Source organism: Triticum aestivum, chromosome 2B (genome assembly GCF_018294505.1).
Source record: "Triticum aestivum cultivar Chinese Spring chromosome 2B, IWGSC CS RefSeq v2.1, whole genome shotgun sequence".
Classification (NCBI taxonomy): Eukaryota; Viridiplantae; Streptophyta; class Magnoliopsida; order Poales; family Poaceae; genus Triticum; species Triticum aestivum.
In genome coordinates, this window is record NC_057798.1 from 396,732,625 (window position 1) to 396,753,055 (window position 20,431).

Sequence of the window (20,431 nt, forward strand, 5' to 3'; positions counted from 1 at the left end):
AATCAATCAAATGAATGCCACATCATGATTCCTGCCCCAGAAAGCAATACAAAGTTAAAGATGAGGACAAGCATCAGATCTTGCCTACTGCTAGCATGATTTCTTACCCACTATCTTTTTTTACTCCGTGCAGCTAAGCAAGCAGTACCCCTTCCATAATCAAATTTGCCTTACTGTACCAGCTGTTACAGGTTTCTAAACAATTGCAGGTTGGTGAATGGTGAGTGTGTCTGTCCAGGGCGGTCATGTGTTTGGTGCTACCACATACTTAAAGGTGTGTTCTTCTGTTCACCTGCAAAACATTACTTTAATTATATACTGTTAATGAATACAGCACAATAGTAATTCTGATTGCAAAACACATTACGGCTTTGTATCAGTTAGGAGCTGTGAAGGGGTCCTCCATGGAATTGATGAATATGGATGAGGTATCTCTCTCAACCCTAGATGCTCATCAGTGATTTTAAATGATTAGAATATTATCATCTTAGACTGAATCATGCTAGCATCAATGAGCTATTATTATTATTGCCCAGAACAGTTCAGGAAAAGTTAGTCTGCCTCTTTCGGATAATCTGGTACACTGTCAAAATAACCCCTCACCTAACAGCAGAATTAAACTGTGGTCCGGAAGTTTTGATTGCTATCAAAACCTAATAAATATCCTAACTGTAAACGGCGCCAAAAAGAGCAGTTAGTTACAAGACACAAATACAGGTAGGTAACTGACAAGACACCTCTGTACCCAGATCCTAGTACCACTCCATACTGCATGTATACTCCACGGGGAATATCCGGTGCACCGAACTCCAGTAGCACATTTTAAAATATTCAAAAACTTCTGAAAACAAATTAGCACACTGAAACCGATATTCCAAACATAGTTTAGAAAACAAAAATGACAAATTCAACACTGAAAGTACTCCCTCTAGCAGGAATTACTTGTCGCAGAAATGAATGTATATAGACGTATTTTAGTTCTAGTCACATCCATTTTTATCCATTTTTACGACATGTAATTCGGGACGGAGGGAGTACTACATAGCATAGGCTGGGCTTTATTTTGACCCATTATTACATTGATGTCATATTTGTCATTTTTTATCTCGAGCAATGTTTCGAGTTTTGATATGAAATTTGGTGACAACATATATTAATGTTCTGTCAACCTGCTAGACTTTTTTTGTTTAGATTTGTTGAAACATTTTAAAATGTGTTACAACATCCAATGCATCCATAGCACCACAAGGTGGGTGCACTGGATAAATTCCTACATGTGTAAGAGCAACTCTAGCAGAGTCACTATAGGTGCGATCCTCATATGGGATATGGAGCGTGCTACATATGCATTTGGAGGTTGCGGCAGCTGTGCGCAAACACCGTCACCATAATGCGGCCTCCATATCTTTTTGTTGTTGCATCAACTCAATACTCACAGACCCATTTGAGGGACTAAAACACTAAATTTAAGATTACATTACATTACGAAGCTGTTACAAAGTTGATGTCAAACATGGAGGATTTTTTATGTCTTGGGAGAATCATAGTTGCTCCCCACCATGTGCATATGTCATGAGTCCACTCGTCGTCTAGGCACAACCGTGTGACAGTCTAGTAACCTCTTCTTTGTTCCATTTCTTCCTGTCGTCGTCGAGGTCGGGGATGACAGTTTCAAGCGGTGTAAGACCCAACATGGCGTGATTTATCTTGGTGAATGTCACCTTCCCCATGTCAAATGTGCCATTTGGAACCACACTTCGGCCCCTCTTGGCCTTTAATGCCTGCCCTGCGGTGGTGTGCTTGAAGATTTCACTGAGGCGGATGGCCTAGGCGTAGGTGGTGTTGCGCTCATCCTATGCCTCCTTAACAATGAGGTGACAGTGAGCATGTGATGGCCGATTGAGCTGCTTGGGCGAGCCCTCTCCTCCTTCTCATATGGGATCTGCACGTAGTCGTGCTGGATATTCTACTAAATGGAGTGTATTTAGCGATTCCAATCCGGACACTCATCGCAGGCAGGATCCGCATTGCGCCCTCCAGCGCATAATGATGATCCTCCTCCTCCGCTTGCTCCTCCATCATTTGCTCCTCCGTGAAGAGCGGCACCGAGTCCCACCGCAGGGGAAGCGACATGGTGGGAGTGAAGTGGGGTTGAGGGTGGAGGTGAGGAAAATGGAGGTTGTGGGTGGCGGGAAAATGTGGTTGGTGAGTGGAGGTGAGGTATTTGGACACGGCGACGACCATTTTACAACTATGGGTGGCGGGCGGCACAAAAACGTGGCGGACGGCGGGAAAATGTGACAGTAAACGTGACGCCAACGACCACGAGCAGTTGCCACATGGCAGCCGCCATAAATTGGCACGACTCCCAATGCCATGGGCATCTGTTCCATTGGCAGAGAGAGGATGGGATGCGCGGGAGGTTGAGAAGGGAGGTGAAACTAGCCTCCTGTGCGAGCTGGTGGTAGATGGCGCCCTCTCCAAACCAACGCCCCGTAACTTCCAAATATGAAGGTTCGCAGATTCAATATAGAGCGCCCACCATAAATTATGACGATCCGGGACCGGATGCCAACTCTGCTAGAGTGGCCTTTTCGACCAAAAACACCGTGTCCGCTAGACATGCTTTGTTCATGAACATAAGACGTTTTAAAGATTTATGTAGAAGTGTCTAAAACATAAACAAGAACATAGGAAGTATTTGTTATATTTTTCTACAGATAAATACTACTCCCTCCGATAGAGGATGGATCGGAGGGAGTAGTAGTCCAGATTTCCATGCTTATCAGTTCTTTGTGCTAGGTGAATCCTTTGACGCAAATGTGGACCAAATGCTGCTGCTAGTCATCCACAGTTGAAACAGTTCGCAAAACCAAAAATGCCAATAACTAGTAATAGTATGTGGGGAGGGTACTTTGATCATTTGATTCGGCCTGTCATCCGTCCCTTAATTTATTCAGCTTGCTGCAACTTGCTCAACAGTCTGAGTCTGAGTCTGAGTCTGAACCAAATGAAAAGAAGCGGTCTGAATCTCTTTGAAGGAAAAAAAGAAAGAAAGGATAATAAAAGGAGAAGGAAAAAAGAGGGATGCAGATTAAAAGGAGAAGAAATGGTGTGTGACAGACATAGAGATGTATCACTTGCCTGCAGCCTGCAGCCTGCAGCCTGCAGCCTAGCAGAGTGTGCAATGCATGCTTCAACGCCAAGAATTGCTGCTGGTTTTCTCATGACGCACGGATCCACACCATGAATGCGGTGTTGTTAGTTGGCCCTGCCCTGCCCTGCCCTGGCACTCACATTGAATGCGTCCTTGACCCGAAGACGCACCAGGGCAGATGGATCATTTCCACTAATTTTTCGACAAAGCACATCTAATGGTTACAAGAAGACGCTGTCAGATTTAGCATCGTCTTCTTCTTCCTCACCCAACCCAACTGACGAGTAGTCCTACTCGGTTAGGAAGCAGACACGTTTTTACCCAACCCAACGACAAACTCTTCACTTCCTCCATGGCCATGGGCACTTGCAAAATGACAAACTGATGTTGACTCCCTCTCACACACACATACACATACACATACACATACACATACACATACACATAAAGAGAGAGAGAGAGGAGATGGACAAGTGGACAAGCATCTCTCTATCTCTCATGGTGATGGTGGGTAGGACCTTGGAGCGGCACATGGGATGCTGAGAAAGAGAACAAGGAACCCCCCGCCCCGTGCCCACCCACATCTCCTCCAGCTAGAGGCCACATCTCCTAATAGTTAGTTAGGTAGTTTAATTTAGTTTAGTTTATGCACTGCCTGGAACGGAATGCCAGGTCCCAATACACTAGTAACCAAGTATACATGTACGTCAGTCCTCCTTAACTGCATTTAACAGGACAGTGGTACTCACATTACATTCTGGTAAAACGACCGGGTTAACAATGGCCTTCTTCTCTTCTCTCCAGCCCCTCCTCCTCCTCCCCATTCTCATCCTCGCAACTCTTCTTCCTTCCTTGTACAACTACTAGCGCTCCGCGTAGCGACTCCCACTCACAGTCCCATTCCCAGCCATAGAGATAGAGGAGCGGAGCAGCAACAACAAGGCGACCACCCTCCATCAGCTACCTCGAGTCCCAGAGCTGTGAGGGCGGCCATGCCCCTCACGCTCACAACATCTCCTTCTGCCCCTCTGGGCTGCCTCCCCTCCTTACAAGAAAAGATCATGATTGAGCTACCACACTGCTGAGCTGGTAGCAAGGACCGCCGGTCGGTTTGCTTTGCTACCCCTCTTCCTCCCTGCATTTTGGGGATTTGGAAGAGGGGAGGAGGCGATGCCGGCCAAGTACCTGCAGGCGCTGGGAGAGGACAGGCGGCCGGACCTGCACCGCCAGATCGGCTGCGTCACCGGGATCCTGCAGGCCTTCGACCGCCGCTACCCCATCGCCGCCCACCACTCCCACAAGAGGCTTCTCCCCCCAGGTTAGGTTGCCATCCTCTCCTTCCTTCCTTCCTTCCTTCTTTTCTTCTCGCCGCACCTGCTTCTGCTTCTGCTTGCTTGCTCCAAACATGCATGGATTCATTCTGCCTCACCAATTCCTTGAAGCAATTACGTTAATGTTCGTATGCCACCGTGATAAGAATATGATATGATAGATCACGGCTCTGCTTTTGGAAGATAGATAGATCAGGGCTCTGCTTTAGTATGGTCTCACCACATGCTCCAGTTTTTTCGGCCTTCTTTCTTTCCACATTGAATCGCTAGGTGCTGCTGGCGATTGTTGAGATCTACTGTAGCCTTTTTCCCCTTTTTTGGGCGAGCCACCCAGATGCAGGAATTTAATTACTACTACGTACTTCAATATAGGGTGGAGGCATAGGGACGTTTATTTCTGAATGAAACCTTTAGTTCAGAATTGTAATATTTTTTATCTGCACCGGCGCTGATTAGCCGGAAATTGGTCCCGGATGACCGACAAAATATGTCACTATGTCATGCAGACAGACAGATTAGACCCTGCTTCCGATAATAAAATCTAGTATCCGTAAACAGTTTTGCTAAGTCTCACTTGACTGAGACTTCGTTATGTCTCACTCGATGCTATAGTCCTTTGATTTTGCATGGAGATTCGCACAAAAAAAAAATTCTTCAGTTTTTTCTTTCTTCTTCTTATACTACTATATCACTTGATTAAGACTTGGTTATAGTCGAGTGAGACCTAGCCACACCCATCTCTAAATGTTGACAACAATGAAAATTTCTTTTCACAAATTGGTAGAGGATTCTTTTCACAAAAAAAGTTTATATTTGGACAACGAATGACACTGACAATTTCTTCTTCTTTGGTGTTAGTTCCTAGAAAAGTGTAGTGTATATTTGGACAACAATGACAATGACATTTTTGTTTCTCTTCTTTTATAATGCAACAGTATTGATCAACTTTTCCTCTTGCTCGGGCCATGTATTTTTTCCATAAGAAGCAATATATTTCCCCCTTTTCCTTTTTGAGGATTCAATGCATTTGTTTAGGCTGGCTCACCAAAAATGTTTCACTTACTAAAACAGGCAATGCACTGTCAAGCAGCCCGAGCGTAGGGGAAGAGCGCACCAGATACGGACCCCAGATTGTTCTCGTGAGTCTCACTTGTCAATGTACTCCTTCAACAGGCTTCCAGCCTTTCACAATTTGACTGACTTGCTGCAATCTGTATTCAGGACAAGAACTTCAGTAAAAGCTGGATCGAAAATCAAAGAGCAACGTCAACAATGGAGACCTCATCATCATCATGTTCATCGTTTTCCTCCCTTGATGGCAATAGGTCAACACAACAGGACCTATCCTCAACTGATCGAATGCTATTTCCGGAGAAACCATTCAAGTGCTCGCCGAGGCTCAAGAGCTCGCCTGAGAGTGACAATGGACCGGACTACCTCCTGGATGATACCCTCACCAACACGCCCTCAGCTCAATCCAGCCACCCGACTCTTGGTATAAGAAATCTGGTAAAGGATTCGATTTACAGAGATAGTCGTGATTTGTCAGCCAGAACTTCCACAATGGAAGCAGTGGCAAACAACCGTGGAGATCCAGCAACATGCTTGGATGAGTCCCCTAGCAGTGATATCCAAGGAAAGAGCAAGGGAACCATGGACATCAATGAGTCGCTCCGAGTGCTGGCCAAGCTCAGGGAATCCTCTTGGAGTCCATCTGAATCTGGCCACCAACCAAGGCTGTCTTGCGATGCTCCTCGGTTCTCATATGACGGGAGGGAATCGGCATCAAAACGTAGGGAGATGCCAAGATTGTCGCTGGACATCAAGGAAGGCCCTCTTAGGATCCGTGAAATGGACTCGCGGCCGAAGCCGAACATGAATGACACAGAAAGGAGTATCAGTTTTGGTTCTGATAAAGAATCCAATGCAGAGATCCAGAAAGAACAACCAGCAGCCTCTAAGCGTCTTCCAAGTGTCGTTGCAAAACTCATGGGTTTGGAAGAGTTGCCTGAGCCCAACGACACAAAGGTGATATCACCACAGGCACCCAAATCAGTTCAAGAGAGGAAGCAAGAACATATACTGCTCCCTTTGAGCCTCTCCTCGCATAATGAGCCTGCTCGTAGGCAACACAGGAATCTGGATGCAACAATCAGGAATGTTCCTAACTCTAAGTTCCCAGCTGAAACTGCACCTTGGAAGCAGGAAAGGATCGTGCTACCCAGAAAATTGCCGAAAGGGTCCAAGGGGGCTCATGGAAAAGAGCAACCTGCTGCATCAGTTTACAGTGAGATAGAGAAACGACTCAATGACCTTGATTTTCAGCACTCAAACAAGGACCTGAGGGCACTTAAGCAGATCCTGGACTCGATGCAAGCAAAAGGACTGTTGCAGAACAAGAAACGCGAGGAAGCATCAATGCTCAAGTTATATGATGATGATTACAATAACCAAGAGGTGACTGATGCTAATCCGAGACTGAGCTGTAACACAAACTCCAATCAGATATCTGAAGGGGCCCCATCGCCATCAATGGAAGAAGAAGAGAGCATTGAAGAAAAATTCTTTAAATCTCCTATTGTGATCATGAAGCCTGCAAATTCTGCAGACTTGTTGGGTGACGCAGATTCTCCTGTTGTTCCATTGAGGGGGCTCTCAGATTTACCGCAGCTGCGGACAGTCAATAGCACTGATAAAAGGAAAATGCCAAAGATCAATAGGGCAGCTGTTGAGCAACGTCTGAAATCTAGTCCAACGGTGCCTGCTTCTGATAGGAGACCAAATGGAAGAAATGAAGTGATGAGCAGGAAACAGAAGTCTAGTTCGCAGTTGATGACTGAGAGCTCATCCAGAAGACAGCAGTTACCAAGAGACAATAATGGAATGCTAAAGCATAAAAACTCCACTAGCCCCAGATTACCACAGAAAAAGCTCGACATGGAGCGAAGGTCTAGACTGACTATTCCTTCTCCTGAGGCTAACAAGAACCAAAGGCAATCTGTGGATAAGAGTCACTTGGATACAGTATCACCCAGAAGCAAAGTTAGAAGAAAGCTTGCTCAAGGTGAAGATGGCCATCATAATGTTGCAAAGAGCAGGACAAGAAGTCTTAACCAGCAAGGCGATGATATGTCTTTAATGTCGGATGGCAGTATGAGTGTTGTATCAGAGCTGGACATAGAAGTAACAAGTGCTGACAGATCTGCAGAAGTTAATGCATCGAGCTTCCAGCAAGGCAATCAAACTCCACTAGGAAGGAATCCACAAAAAGTGGTGAGCTATTTCTTCTTCAAATTATCCTTCCATTCATCGAGAAAAGGTGTATTGGCTGTGTGCATCGTATGATGCAGAGGCCAGGTTTATCCCTTTTCGGGAATTTGTTTTCCGAGGAAAGGTGTATATTTCAAAATTGTATTGGTGTGAAGATAGTATTATAATTTTTTTGCGACAAGATAGTATTACAATTGCTAATTCATCTTCATAAAACCGCAAGATGCAAAAAGGATCTACACCAGCCCGCTTTAATACTGAAGTCTTGAAATATTACTAGTGCCCCATGCCACTTCTCTAATTATTATGGTATTCATCTGTTCAGAAAACCTCTTATGATGCAAACAAGGACCTGTCATCTATGGATCACGCAGCAGCTGTCCCTGAGCGGCCAAGTCCAGTCTCTGTCTTGGACTATTCATTTGACCAGGAGAATTTGTTCCGTACCAGCAAGACCTCAAATTCACCTAATGTTGGTAAGATCAGCTAGTTCGCCAGCTTTGCTAACTTTGTTTCTTGATCATATAAACTGGCACTTCCGCTTCGGTACAACCCCCCTAAACACATCAACCGAAGTGTATATGCCATACGCCTACTGGGCCGGCCCATTAGTTGTAGAGAGTGCGGCTGTTAACGGGAGGTAAAAATTCATAAAGTAAGTACATGCACTTAATAGGAATCGATCCATGGACCTCTTGCACATGAGGGTGAGTGGCTCACCGGTTCAGATGATTAGTGTCTATGAAAAATTTGAAGCGTATACTCTTAAGAATTATGTTGTCCGGATTTATTGTGCCTACCCACAGTATTGCCAAAACCAAGGCACATAAGGACCGAACTTTTTGTTTTGAATCTGCCCAATTAGTGAGCAGGATTGAATGGTTTTAACTACCGTAAATTAATTGTCAAACCTCCTCGCATCCATCAACGCTCCCGCATGCATTGCTGCACCACATGCATATTTGCATGGCGCATGGGCCATGGCCCAATCAGAGGGCAACTTTCTCTTGACAACTTGAAATTAGTTTTCATCGATTAACAAATTGGCTATTAATTCAGGCATAGGGAATAGCAACCGGCCTTACAAATGTGGACTTCATCTAGCCTAAAAATCCCAGACATAGGTAACACCAATGTAGAATCCAGACACATTTCCAATTTTTTCGAACATTTGTTGGAATTCTGAATATTTTTTAATAATCAAATAATGTTTGAAAATACAACAATTTTGTGAACAACTTGAACACATTTTGAAAATATCATTTTTCTAAAAAAGCATAAACAATGTTGACAAACTTGAACAATTGAAAATTTTAAAGAGATATGTTAGTTCAAAATGTTGAACATTTTAGGAACAACATTTTGAACAATTTCAAAGAGATATGAGGACCGTGCAAACTTAAGAACTAACATTTTGAAAGATTTTTTAATACAACTTAAACACTTTTCTTTTTGGCTTTTGTGGCAAATGTAAGTTTGTGAATTTTCTGGCCAGTTGTGTTTTTCGACACCGTATGCAAGTTGTGTCACTCCGGCCATTTATCAGCCATTATTCACCAAAAAAACTACAGAAAGTTCAAGAATTGTCAAAAACTCAAACAACTTGGCATCTTGCCTTGAATTGGTCATATAAGCTCATGCAAAAAATTTGGGTTCATTTGACGATGCTGGAAAAAACATGCTCCCGTACGGACCTTCTGGATACCATATGTTGAACATGGTCTATTTTGTACATAAATGAAATGACCCCATTTTTTCCAAAAGATGGGCGTGCCCATGGTATGCATCCCTGCTAGGTTTGAAGGATTTCCGACACAGTACGCAAGATGCGTCACGTCCAGCCATTTATCGGCCATTTTTCACCGAGAAGACACCAGAAAATACAAAAAATGTCGAAAACCAACGCATGGTGCCTCAGATTGGTCATACAAGGATATGAATTTTTTTTGGAGCCATTTCAAGGATGTCGAGAAATAACGTGCACAGACAAAGCAGTCTCGCTTCCTGTACACCCTCCGCTGAATATGGTCTAGTTTTGGACATTCTTAAAATGACACCAAGTTTTGCCAGTAGGTGGGCGTTCCTATGATAGATAGTCATGCCAGATTTGAACTACTTTCGACATTGTATGCATGTTGTGTCACGTTCGGCCATTTATCTCACATTTTTCACCAAGAAAACTTCAGAAAACGCAAGAATTATCGAAAAATCAAACAACTTGGCATGGTACCTTGAATTGGTCACATAAGCTCAAGGAAAATTTGGGATCATTTGATGGATGCAAGAAAAAAAACGCTCTCAAATGGACTCTTCTAGCATACGCAAACACCTTCGTTGAACATGGTCTATTTTTGTACATGCATGAAATGATCTCAACTTTTGCTAGCAGGTGGGCATGCCCATGATAGGCATGCATGGCAGGTTTGAACGATTTCTGACACAATATGCAAGCTGCGTCATGTCCAGCCATTTATCTGCCATTTTTTTTGCGCAGAAAACTCTAGAAAATGTAGAAGTTGTCGAAAACTCAAACAACTTGGCATGGTGTCTTGAATTGCTTATATAAGCTCATGGAAAATTTTATTTATGAAAAAAGAATTTAGAACCATAATTTAAAACATTTGCTTAAAACGGTTATTTTGGTATTCCAAAAAATATTTATATATTTCAAAAAGAATTATAAAGTTAAAAAGGGAGACAAATGAATTAATGGAAAAAGAGAAGAATAAAAAAATAGGAGGAAAAAAACGTTTAGGCCTCGGTCCAACTAGGCGACAGTATCGCGCCCGTCTGGCGCATGTTGGAAATTTCTAAATCAGTTTGCAATTTTACAAATTGTTCACGTTGCAAAAAAATATTCATGTTATTAAAATTCTGTTCAAATTTCAAAAAATGCTCGTATTTTCATATTTTATTCATTTAATTTTTTTTCAGGAATATTAAAAATTTCGTGATTTAAAAAGATCAGAAGTTTATAAAATTGTTCTATTGTCAAAAAACATTCTCAAATTATAAAATCAGTATTTGGAAAAATGTTCCCGCATCCAAAAAAGCACACACATCCAGAAAATGTTTGACTTTTCTAAATTTGGTCAAAGTTTTATAAAATGTTTGTGTTCTTTGTAAAATTCTTGTTTTTGAAACATTGTCGTGTTTTTTATAATTTTGATTTTTTAAAATTTATTTTTATTTTATGAACAGTCCACATTTTTTAAAGAAATTTAAGCAATCCCGAAAATTCTACAAAATTTTCCAAAAATGTTCAATTTTTTCAAAAAAGTTTAGATTTTTATAAATTATTTTCTTTCCAATATATATTCGGCATTACCAAGTTGTTCACTTTTTTTTCAAGAAAACTTTCATTTTTTATCAGAAATGTTTATATATATATATGCGTTTTATTTGTCCTTATATATTACGCGCTGTAGGAAATCAAAAGCAGCCGCTAGGTCGTGTGGTATGCACCCGAACAAAGAGAGCAAGGATCTGTGTTCGATTCCTGGTGGGTTTTCCTTTTTTTCGTTATTTCCCTACGTACAAAACTGATAGATGTGACTTAATGGGCCGGCCCAGAAGCTTTGTCTCGTATCTTCGTACGGCGGGTGACCCATTGTACATACAAAAATAAATAGGATGTGTCAAAAGTCCATATTACCCTTTATACGTTTTGTGAGGGGGGTTGTACTGAAGCGGGTCTCATAAACTGGAATAAATAGAAAACTCGACTTTTGTTAGCGTTAAATGGAAAGATCTTAAAAGTTGTTCACTTTACTTCCCGCTTCGACATTTCAATTTCCCTGGACCGGAGGATCATGAATCTCGTGATGTTTACTCACTATCATGCTTGTTGGATGTATATGTGCAACGGACAGTTGTTTTGCACAGCGATAGTACCTTTGGTCCACAGATAGAACTTCATGTTTACATAGTGGCATCTTTTGACCTGGATGGCTATGGATTGATAGTGTACTGGCATATATAGACTGGTGGATATTGGGTGCTTTCCAGTGGCTAATTCCTTTTTCCTTGGAACTCTCAGATGATCAGTGGCATCCATCAGATGCAAAGTCAACAAAGCTCACTGCTCAGTCCGAGAAGAACAAGCTCGCAAATGTAGCGAGCCTTCTTGAGAAGCTCCAGCAATTGACTGTAAGCAAGGATGACGATGAGGCCCCTCCTGTGGATCACATTGCTTTCTTGTGTGAGACACAAATTCCGGACCACCGCTATGTGTCGGAGATCCTACTGGCCTCGGGCCTTCTGATGAAAGACCTGGGTACGGGCCTGTCGCAAATCCAGCTCCACGCCTCCGGCTACCCCATCAATCCTGACTTGTTCCTCGTGCTGGAGCAACGCAAGTCCGGATGGACCTCCAAACCTGAGGGCGTCCATCAAAGCAGAAGGTCCGACGACCCCAAGAGAGCTCACCGGAAGCTAATGTTCGACGCCGTGAACATGCTCCTCCTCGACAAGTTTGAGAAAGAAACCTCGGTCCATGCGACTAGCTCGCTCACCGGAGCGAGGGAGGTGTCCAGCGGTCAGCAGCTGGTGAAGGCCATCTGCTCAGAGATCGAGTACCTCAAGACGGAGAGATCACGGATGTGCCAGGAGAAGAGCAGCAGTGTGATACCTGACGCAGAGATCCTGCACAGGCTGGAAGGGTGGACGACGAGCTTCGGCCAGCAGCAGCTCCCCGGGATGATACTGGAGATCGAGAGGTCAATATTCAAGGAGCTCGTCGACGAGGTGGTTCGTGGCGAGGCTGCCGACGGGCCACAGGCAAGGGCTGGCAGGCGCGGCAGGAGGCGCCTCTTCGCTTGACTTAACTTGTCTCAAGATTTGGCTTGTCTCAAGAGAGGAGGTAAATAGGCGCTGCGTGAGGATTGAGTGTGGGCGATGCAGAAACCTCAAGTAGGAGTGCATGTTTCGGACACCTGCCTTGTTATTCCAAATGTTAACTTATACGGAGTATATAGTTGTTTTTAAACCAGACGGCCTTTCTCTCTGGAATTTAATTGTGTGTGATTCTGAACTCAAATAATCGCATGGATTTCGTAATTTGAAATAGTGTATAAACGGGTGCATATGAGAATCACCCGGACTAAGAATGACAATTATAACTGTATGCGGAGGCTGAGGAAACGTGTCATCAAATGTTTGCTGTACACACAAAAGCCCACATTGATCATCTCTGTACATATTTTCTCAAATACATTTGGGACTTCACGGTGGTACATTTCCAGTTCAAAACCCTTTGCACCTACCACAAGTTTCATTAATCCAAACTCTCACGTTATAATAATCTAAATTCTTGTCAAATATATCATCAGAATTCAGAATTGTGGGCATTTTCTATGAAAGTGCTGTCTCACATGAGCTCGGGTGAACAGTAGCACGGGTTTAACACATAGCAGTAGTGCGAGTGACCGTGCTACTGCTACGACGCTACAGCTAACGTTTAGCAGTAGCGCGTGTCCCCACCGCTACTGCTATTCGAGTTTAGCAGTAGCGCGTGTCGGGGTACACAAACATGGGTGTATGTTTCCCCTAACTTGTGCACGGACAGCGAACCTCCGACCCTGCAGCAAGGGAGCAAACAACACCAAGCATTCAAGTCAAGGCCAAGCCAGAGAAATAGCTCTTTGAGAGACCAAAAGAAGGATCAAGAAGATCAAGACAAGCCAAAGCAATTGGATATCACTAAGGGAAAGCCTCCCTTGCCGAGCAGGCGAGCTCGGTCAGGTCGAGGCCGCCCCTAGGATGAAGCCAATATTCCCCCCGGCATGCCTGCCGGGGCTGCTGATGGCTGTCCACCCCGCCAAGACTCCACCGCTCCATCGCATCGCAACGCAAGTCACCTATCAATGCGCTGTCGAGCCTCCAGGTGATTAAGCGGCTGCTATTTGGCACGTGGCAGCCATTCGGAAGGAAGAATACCTCCACGTGACACCCGTCCATAGGCGTGTCAAGCTGACAAACAAGCAGTGACTAAGCGGCGCGACAGGCTTGCCGGGCTGCATCCACAGCGTGACACCTAGTAGTGCATTTAATGCACTTTGTCCTAACTGCCAGAGTTAGGTATGATAGCATTATTGGCTATCTAATCAGCAAATAATGACCGTTTTGCCATTGTGGTAACCCCTTAGCCTATAAAAGGAGGACGGTGGCTAACTAAGAGAGGATTCAGACCCTTGTACATTCATACGCGCGTAGCCGCTCTCCCCGATGCACCCTTGCCGGGCTAGAGCGCCGCGTGATCTTCGCAGTCCCTCCATCAATCCACCAAAGCACGAGATAAAAACCACCGGCGTCACCACTGTCATGCTATTTTCATGGCTTTTGCTCTTTGTGCATTGCGACCCTCCCCCTTGCCGAACCACAAGGGGCTGACGGTCCCATAGGTGATCGTGTTCCACCGCGACATCTTTGGCGCGCCAGATAGGGGGAGCGCGTGCGCGAACCTGAGGTTGTGATCAGCGCATCAATCTTCGTCATCACCTTCTCCATCACCTGCATCATCATCCATGGCGCCCAAAAAGAAGCCTGGCGCATCGGCTCATCCTTCCGCCTCGAGAGCCCCCTTTGCACACTGCCACCGCTGCTATGGGTGCAACGACGGCGTTAGGGGACGCGGATGCCGTAAGGGATGTGACCAGCGCGAGTGGCGCTGTCCTCGTCCCCTCTGCGGCCGAAGCGGAAACATAAGATGATAGCGATGCGACGACCCCGGACGGCTCGGGTGGTATGGCCACCTTGCCACCCCTGTCCGTAGAGAAGAGGCGAGACGCACGACAGTGCCGCCACCCTTGCGAGTTCTCGCCAGGCATACCCAATGCCTGAGGGAATCGCTGGGGCCACCAGGAAATATGGTACGCGGCTTTTCTCCTCCTCTACTTTCACTCGTCGACGATCGAGCCATGCGGGGGGAGCATCATCAACGTCGATAAGCCCACGTGGAACTCGGTTCAGCATTTACCCCGCCAAGGGAAAATCCTGAGTGAGACGCTAGCGCGAATCCGTTGATTGATGTCCCGACAAGCGTGCTCTGGTAGGGCCATCCGCATCAGCGTGACCTTTATGCCCGCAGCCGTGATATTGTCGACAATTTAAGAAAGAGGAGGATTGCGCGGATGCTGTCCTTCCGGATTACACATATGCGGTGAACGACCACGACCAAAGGAAGGAGGAAAGCATGAACTAAACCTAAGTCGACATGTTCATTGCCTTTTTCTCCCAATTTTGCATTTGCCTCTCCCTCGGACACCCAATTTGTTGGGAAACGTAGCATGCAATTTCAAAAAAATTCCTACGCTCACGCAAGATCTATCTAGGAGATGCATAGCAACGCGAGGGGGAGAGTGTGTCCACGTACCCTCGTAGACCGAAAGCGGAAGCGTTAGCTTAACGCGGTTGATGTAGTCGAACGTCTTCTTGATTCAACCGATCAAGCACTGAACGTACGACACCTCCGAGTTCTGCACACGTTCAGCTCGATGACGTCCCTCGAACTCTTGATCCAATAGAGATACGAAGGAGTAGATGAGTTCCGTCAGCACGACGGTGTGGTGATGGTGATGGTGATGTGATCCGCGCAGGGCTTCGCCTAAGCACTACGACAAATATGACTGAAGGAGTAAACAGTGGAGGGGGGCACCATACACGGCTAAGAAAATTGATGTTGTTCCTAGAGGTGCCCCCCGCCCCCGTATATAAAGGAGGAGAGGGGAGGAGGCCGGCCCTAGGGGGCGCGCCATGGGGGGGAGTCCTACTAGGACTCCAAGTCCTAGTCGGCCCCCCTTTCCTTCCAACGGAGGGGGAAAAGGGAAAGAGAGGGAGAGGGAGAGAGAGAGGGGGCCCGCGCCCCCTCCCCAAGTCCAATTTGGACTCCCCATGGGGGGCACCACCTCCTCGTGCCTACCTCTCCTCTCCCCTATGGCCCATTAAGGCCCATTACTTCCCCGGGGGGTTCCGGTAACCCCCCGGTACTCTAATATTTATCCGAAACACTCCAAAACCATTCTGATGTCCAAATATAACCTTCCAATATATCAATCTTTACCTCTCGACCATTTCGAGACTCCTCGTCATGTCCATGATCTCATCCGGGACTCCGAACAACCTTCGGTCACCAAAACACATAACTCATATGATACATATCGTCATCGAACGTTAAGCATGCGGACCCTACGGGTTCGAGAACTATGTACACATGACTGAGACACCTCTCGGGTCAATAACCAATAATGGAACCTATGACGCCCCCGATTCGGTCGTACACTAATCATACACGCAAATGTGTACGATCAAGATCAGGGACTCACAGGAAGATATCACAACACAACACTAGACACAAATTAAAATAATACAAGCTTTATATTACAAGCCAGGGGTCTTGAGTGCTCGAATACATCAGCTCGAATACAAACGAGTCAGCGGAAGCAACAATATCTGAGTACAAACATGAGTTAAACAAGTTTTCCTTAAGAAGGCTAGCACAAAAGCAACATCGATCGAAAAGGCAAGGCCTCCTGCCTGGGAGCCTCCTAACTACTCCTGGTCGTCGGCGTCTGCCATGTGGTAGTAGGCACCCTCGGGGTAGTAGTTGCCATCGGCGGAGGCAGCAGTCTCAGGGGCTCCGTCATCTGGTTGCATCAAACGGATATGGGGAAAAAAAGAAAGCAAAGCAAACGTGAGTACTCATCCGAAGTACTCAGCAAGCAAGGATCTACACTACATATGCAACATTATCAAAGGAAGGTTGTATATGTGGATTGGGCTGCAGAAATGCCAGAATAGAGGGGAGAGCCTAGTCCTATCGAAGACTAGCATCTTCAGCGGTCTTGCAGCATTAGAAGAGTGCAGACTAGTATAAAGTAAAGTAGTAGTAGTGTCATCAACCTCGCCCAGAGATCCTTCCTCGATTCCCTGCGAGAAAGCAATCCCAGAGCCATACTATCCATTTCTCATCTCAAGTATCCAGTTCTAGTTGTATCGATCGGGATACAACTCCAAGTGTCCGTTATCGTAGGACAGGCTATCGATAGATGTTTTCTTCCCTGCAGGGGTGCACCAACTTACCCACCAAGCTCGATTAACTCCGGTCGGACACACTTTCCTGGGTCATGCCCGGCCTCGGCCAAACGATACGCCGCAACCCGACCTAGGCTTAATAGAGAGGTCAGCACGCCGGACTAAACCTATGTGTAGGGTAACATAGTAATTTCAAAAAAAATTCCTACGCACACGCAAGATCATGGTGATGCGTAGCAATGAGAGGGGAGAGTGTGTCCACGTACCCTCGTAGACCGAAAGCAGAAGTGTTAGCACAACGCGGTTGATGTAGTCGTATGTCTTCATGGTCCGACCGATCAAGCACCGAAAGCACGGCACCTCCGAGTTCTTGCACACGTTTAGCTCGATGACGTCCCTCGAACTCCGATCCAGCCGAGTGTCGAGGGAGAGTTCCGTCAGCACGACGGTGTGGTGACGATGATGATGTTCTACCGATGCAGGGCTTTTCCTAAGCACCGCTACAATATTATCGAGGAGGACTATGGTGGAGGGGGGCACCGCACACGGCTAAGAGATCAATGATCAATTGTTGTGTGTCTGGGGTGCCCTCCTCCCCCGTATATAAAGGAGCAAGGGGGGGGGGGAGGTGTGGCCGGCTAGGAGGAGGCGCGCCAGGAGGAGTCCTACTCCCTCCGGGAGTAGGACTCCCTCCCTTCCTTGTTGGATTAGGATAATGGGGGAAAGAGGAAGGAAAGGGGGGGGGGGCGCCGCCCCCCTCTCCTTGTCCTATTAGGACTAGGGGGAGGGGCGCGCGGCCCTGCCCTAGCCACCTCTCCTCTTCTCCACTAAGGCCCACCATGGCCCATTAAGCCCCCGGGGGGGTTCCGGTAACCCCTCGGTACTCCGGTAAAATCCCGATTTCACCCGGAACACTTCCGATATCCAAATATAGGCTTCCAATATATCAATCTTTATGTCTCGACCATTTCGAGACTCCTTGTCATGTCCGTGATCACATCCGAGACTCCGAACAACCTTCGGTACATCAAAACTCATAAACTCATAATATAACCGTCATCGAAACTTTAAGCGTGCGGACCCTACGGGTTCGAGAACTATGTAGACATGACCAAGACACGTCTCCGGTCAATAACCATAGCGGAACCTGGATGCTCATATTGGCTCCTACATATTCTATGAAGATCTTTATCGGTCAAACCGCATAACATACGTTGTTCCCTTTGTCATCGGTATGTTACTTGCCCGAGATTCGGTCGTTGGTATCTCAATACCTAGTTCAATCTCGTTACCGGCAATTCTCTTTACTCGTTACGTAATGCATCATCCCGTAACTAACTCATTAGTTACATTGCTTGCAAGGCTTATAGTGATGTGCCTTACCGAGAGGGCCGAGAGATACCTCTCCAACAATCGGAGTGACAAATCCTAATCTCGAAATACGTCAACTCAACAAGTACCTTTGGAGACACCTGTACAACACCTTTATAATCACCCAGTTACGTTGTGATGTTTGGTAGCACATAAAGTATTCCTCCAGTAAACGGGAGTTGCATAATCTCATAGTTATAGGAACATGTATAAGTCATGAAGAAAGCAATAGCAACATACTAAACAATCAAGTGCTAAGCTAACAGAAATGGGTCAAGTCAATCACATCATTCTTATAATGATGTGATCCCACTGATCAAATGATAACTCATATGCATGGTTAGGAAACTCAACCATCTTTGATCAATGAGCTAGTCAAGTAGAGGCATACTAGTGACACTATGTTTGTCTATGTATTCACACATGTATTATGTTTCCGGTTAATACAATTCTAGCATGAATAATAAACATTTATCATGAAATAAGGAAATAAATAATAACTTTATTATTGCCTCTAGGGCATATTTACTTCAGTCTCCCACTTGCACTAGAGTCAATAATCTAGTTCACATCACCATGTGATTTAACACCAATATTCACATCTGTATGTGATTAACACCCATAGTTCACATCGTCATGTGATCAACACCCGAAGGGTTTACTAGAGTCAATAATCTAGTTCACATCGCTATGTAATAAACAGCCAAGAGTACTAAGGTGAGATCATGTTTTGCTTGTGAGAGAAGTTTAGTCAACGGGTCTGTCACATTGAGAACCGTATGCATTTTGCAAATATTCTATGTCTACAATGCTCTGCACGGAGCTACTCTAGCTAGTTGCTCCCACTTTCAATATGTATCCAGATTGAGACTTAGAGTCATCTGGATCGGTGTAAAAGCTTGCATCGTTGTAACTCTTTACTATGAGCTCTTTTATCACTTCCATTATCGAGAAATATTTCCTTAGTCCTCACTAAGGATATTCTTGACTGCTGTCCAGTGATCTACTCCTAGATCAAAATTGTACCCCCTTGCCAAACTCAGAGCAAGGTATACAATAGGTCTGGTACACAGCATAGCATACTTTATAGAACCTATGACTGAGGCATAGGGAATGACTTTTCATTCTCTTCCTATTTTCTGCCATGGTCGGGTTTTTGAGTCTTACTCAACTTCACACCTTGCAACACAGGCAAGAACTCCTTCTTTGACTGTTCCATTTTGAACTACTTCAAAATCTTATCAAGGCATGAACTCATTGAAAAATCTTATCAAACGTCTTGATCTATCTCTATAGATCTTGATGCTCAATATGTAAGCAGCTTCACCGAGGTCTTTCTTTGAAAAACTCCTTTCAAAATACTCCTTTATGCTTTCCAGAAAATTCTACATTATTTCTGATCAACAATATGTCATTCACATATAGTTTATCAGAAAGGCTGTAGTACTCCCACCCACTTTCCTGTAAATACAGGCTTCACCACAAGTCTGTATAAAACCATATGCTTTTGATCAACTCATCAAAGCGTATATTCCAACTCCGAGATGCTTGCACCAGTCCATGGATGGATCACTGGAGCTTGCACACTTTGTTAGCACCTTTAGGATTGATAAAAACCTTCTGGTTGCATCATATACAACTCTTCTTTAATAAGTTCATTAAGGAATGCAGTTTTGACATCCATTTGCCAAATTTCATAAAATGTGGCAATTGCTAACATGATTCGGACAGACTTAAGCATCGCTACAGTTGAGAAAATCTCATTGTAGTCAACACATTGAACTTATCAAAAACCTTTTGCGACAAGTCGAGCTTTGTAGATAGTAACACTACTATTAGTGTCTGTCTTCCTCTTGAGATCCATTTATTTAATATGGCTTGCCGATCATTGGGTAAGTCCACCAAAGTCCACACTTTGTTCTCATACATGGATCCAATCTCGGATTTCATGGCCTCAAGCCATTTCGCGGAATCTGGGCTCATCATCGCTTCCTCATAGTTCGTAGGTTCATCATGGTCTAGTAACATGGCTTCCAGAACAAGATTACGGTACTACTCTGGTGCGGACTGTACTTTGGAAGACCTATGAGGTTCTGTAGTAACTTAATCTGAAGTTTCATGATCATCATCATTAGCTTCCTCACTAATTGGTGTAGGAATCACTGGAACTGATTTCTGTGATGAACTACTTTCCAATTCGGGAGAAGATACAATTACCTTATCAAGTTCTACTTTCATCCCACTCACTTCTTTAGAGAGAAACTCCTTCTCT

General features: G+C 45.0%; 1 protein-coding gene across 1 annotated transcript; it reads left to right on the forward strand.

The window, feature by feature from the left end:
• The first annotated feature begins 3,900 nt into the window (after positions 1 to 3,900).
• On the forward strand, positions 3,901 to 12,872 carry LOC123045116 (protein LONGIFOLIA 1). Its single transcript, XM_044468062.1, has 5 exons — positions 3,901 to 4,475; positions 5,560 to 5,627; positions 5,710 to 7,761; positions 8,084 to 8,234; positions 11,798 to 12,872. The coding sequence occupies exons 1-5, from the start codon at positions 4,328 to 4,330 to the stop codon at positions 12,577 to 12,579; spliced, it is 3,201 nt and encodes a 1,066-aa protein (XP_044323997.1). The 5' UTR covers positions 3,901 to 4,327; the 3' UTR covers positions 12,580 to 12,872.
• Positions 12,873 to 20,431: the final 7,559 nt, after the last annotated feature.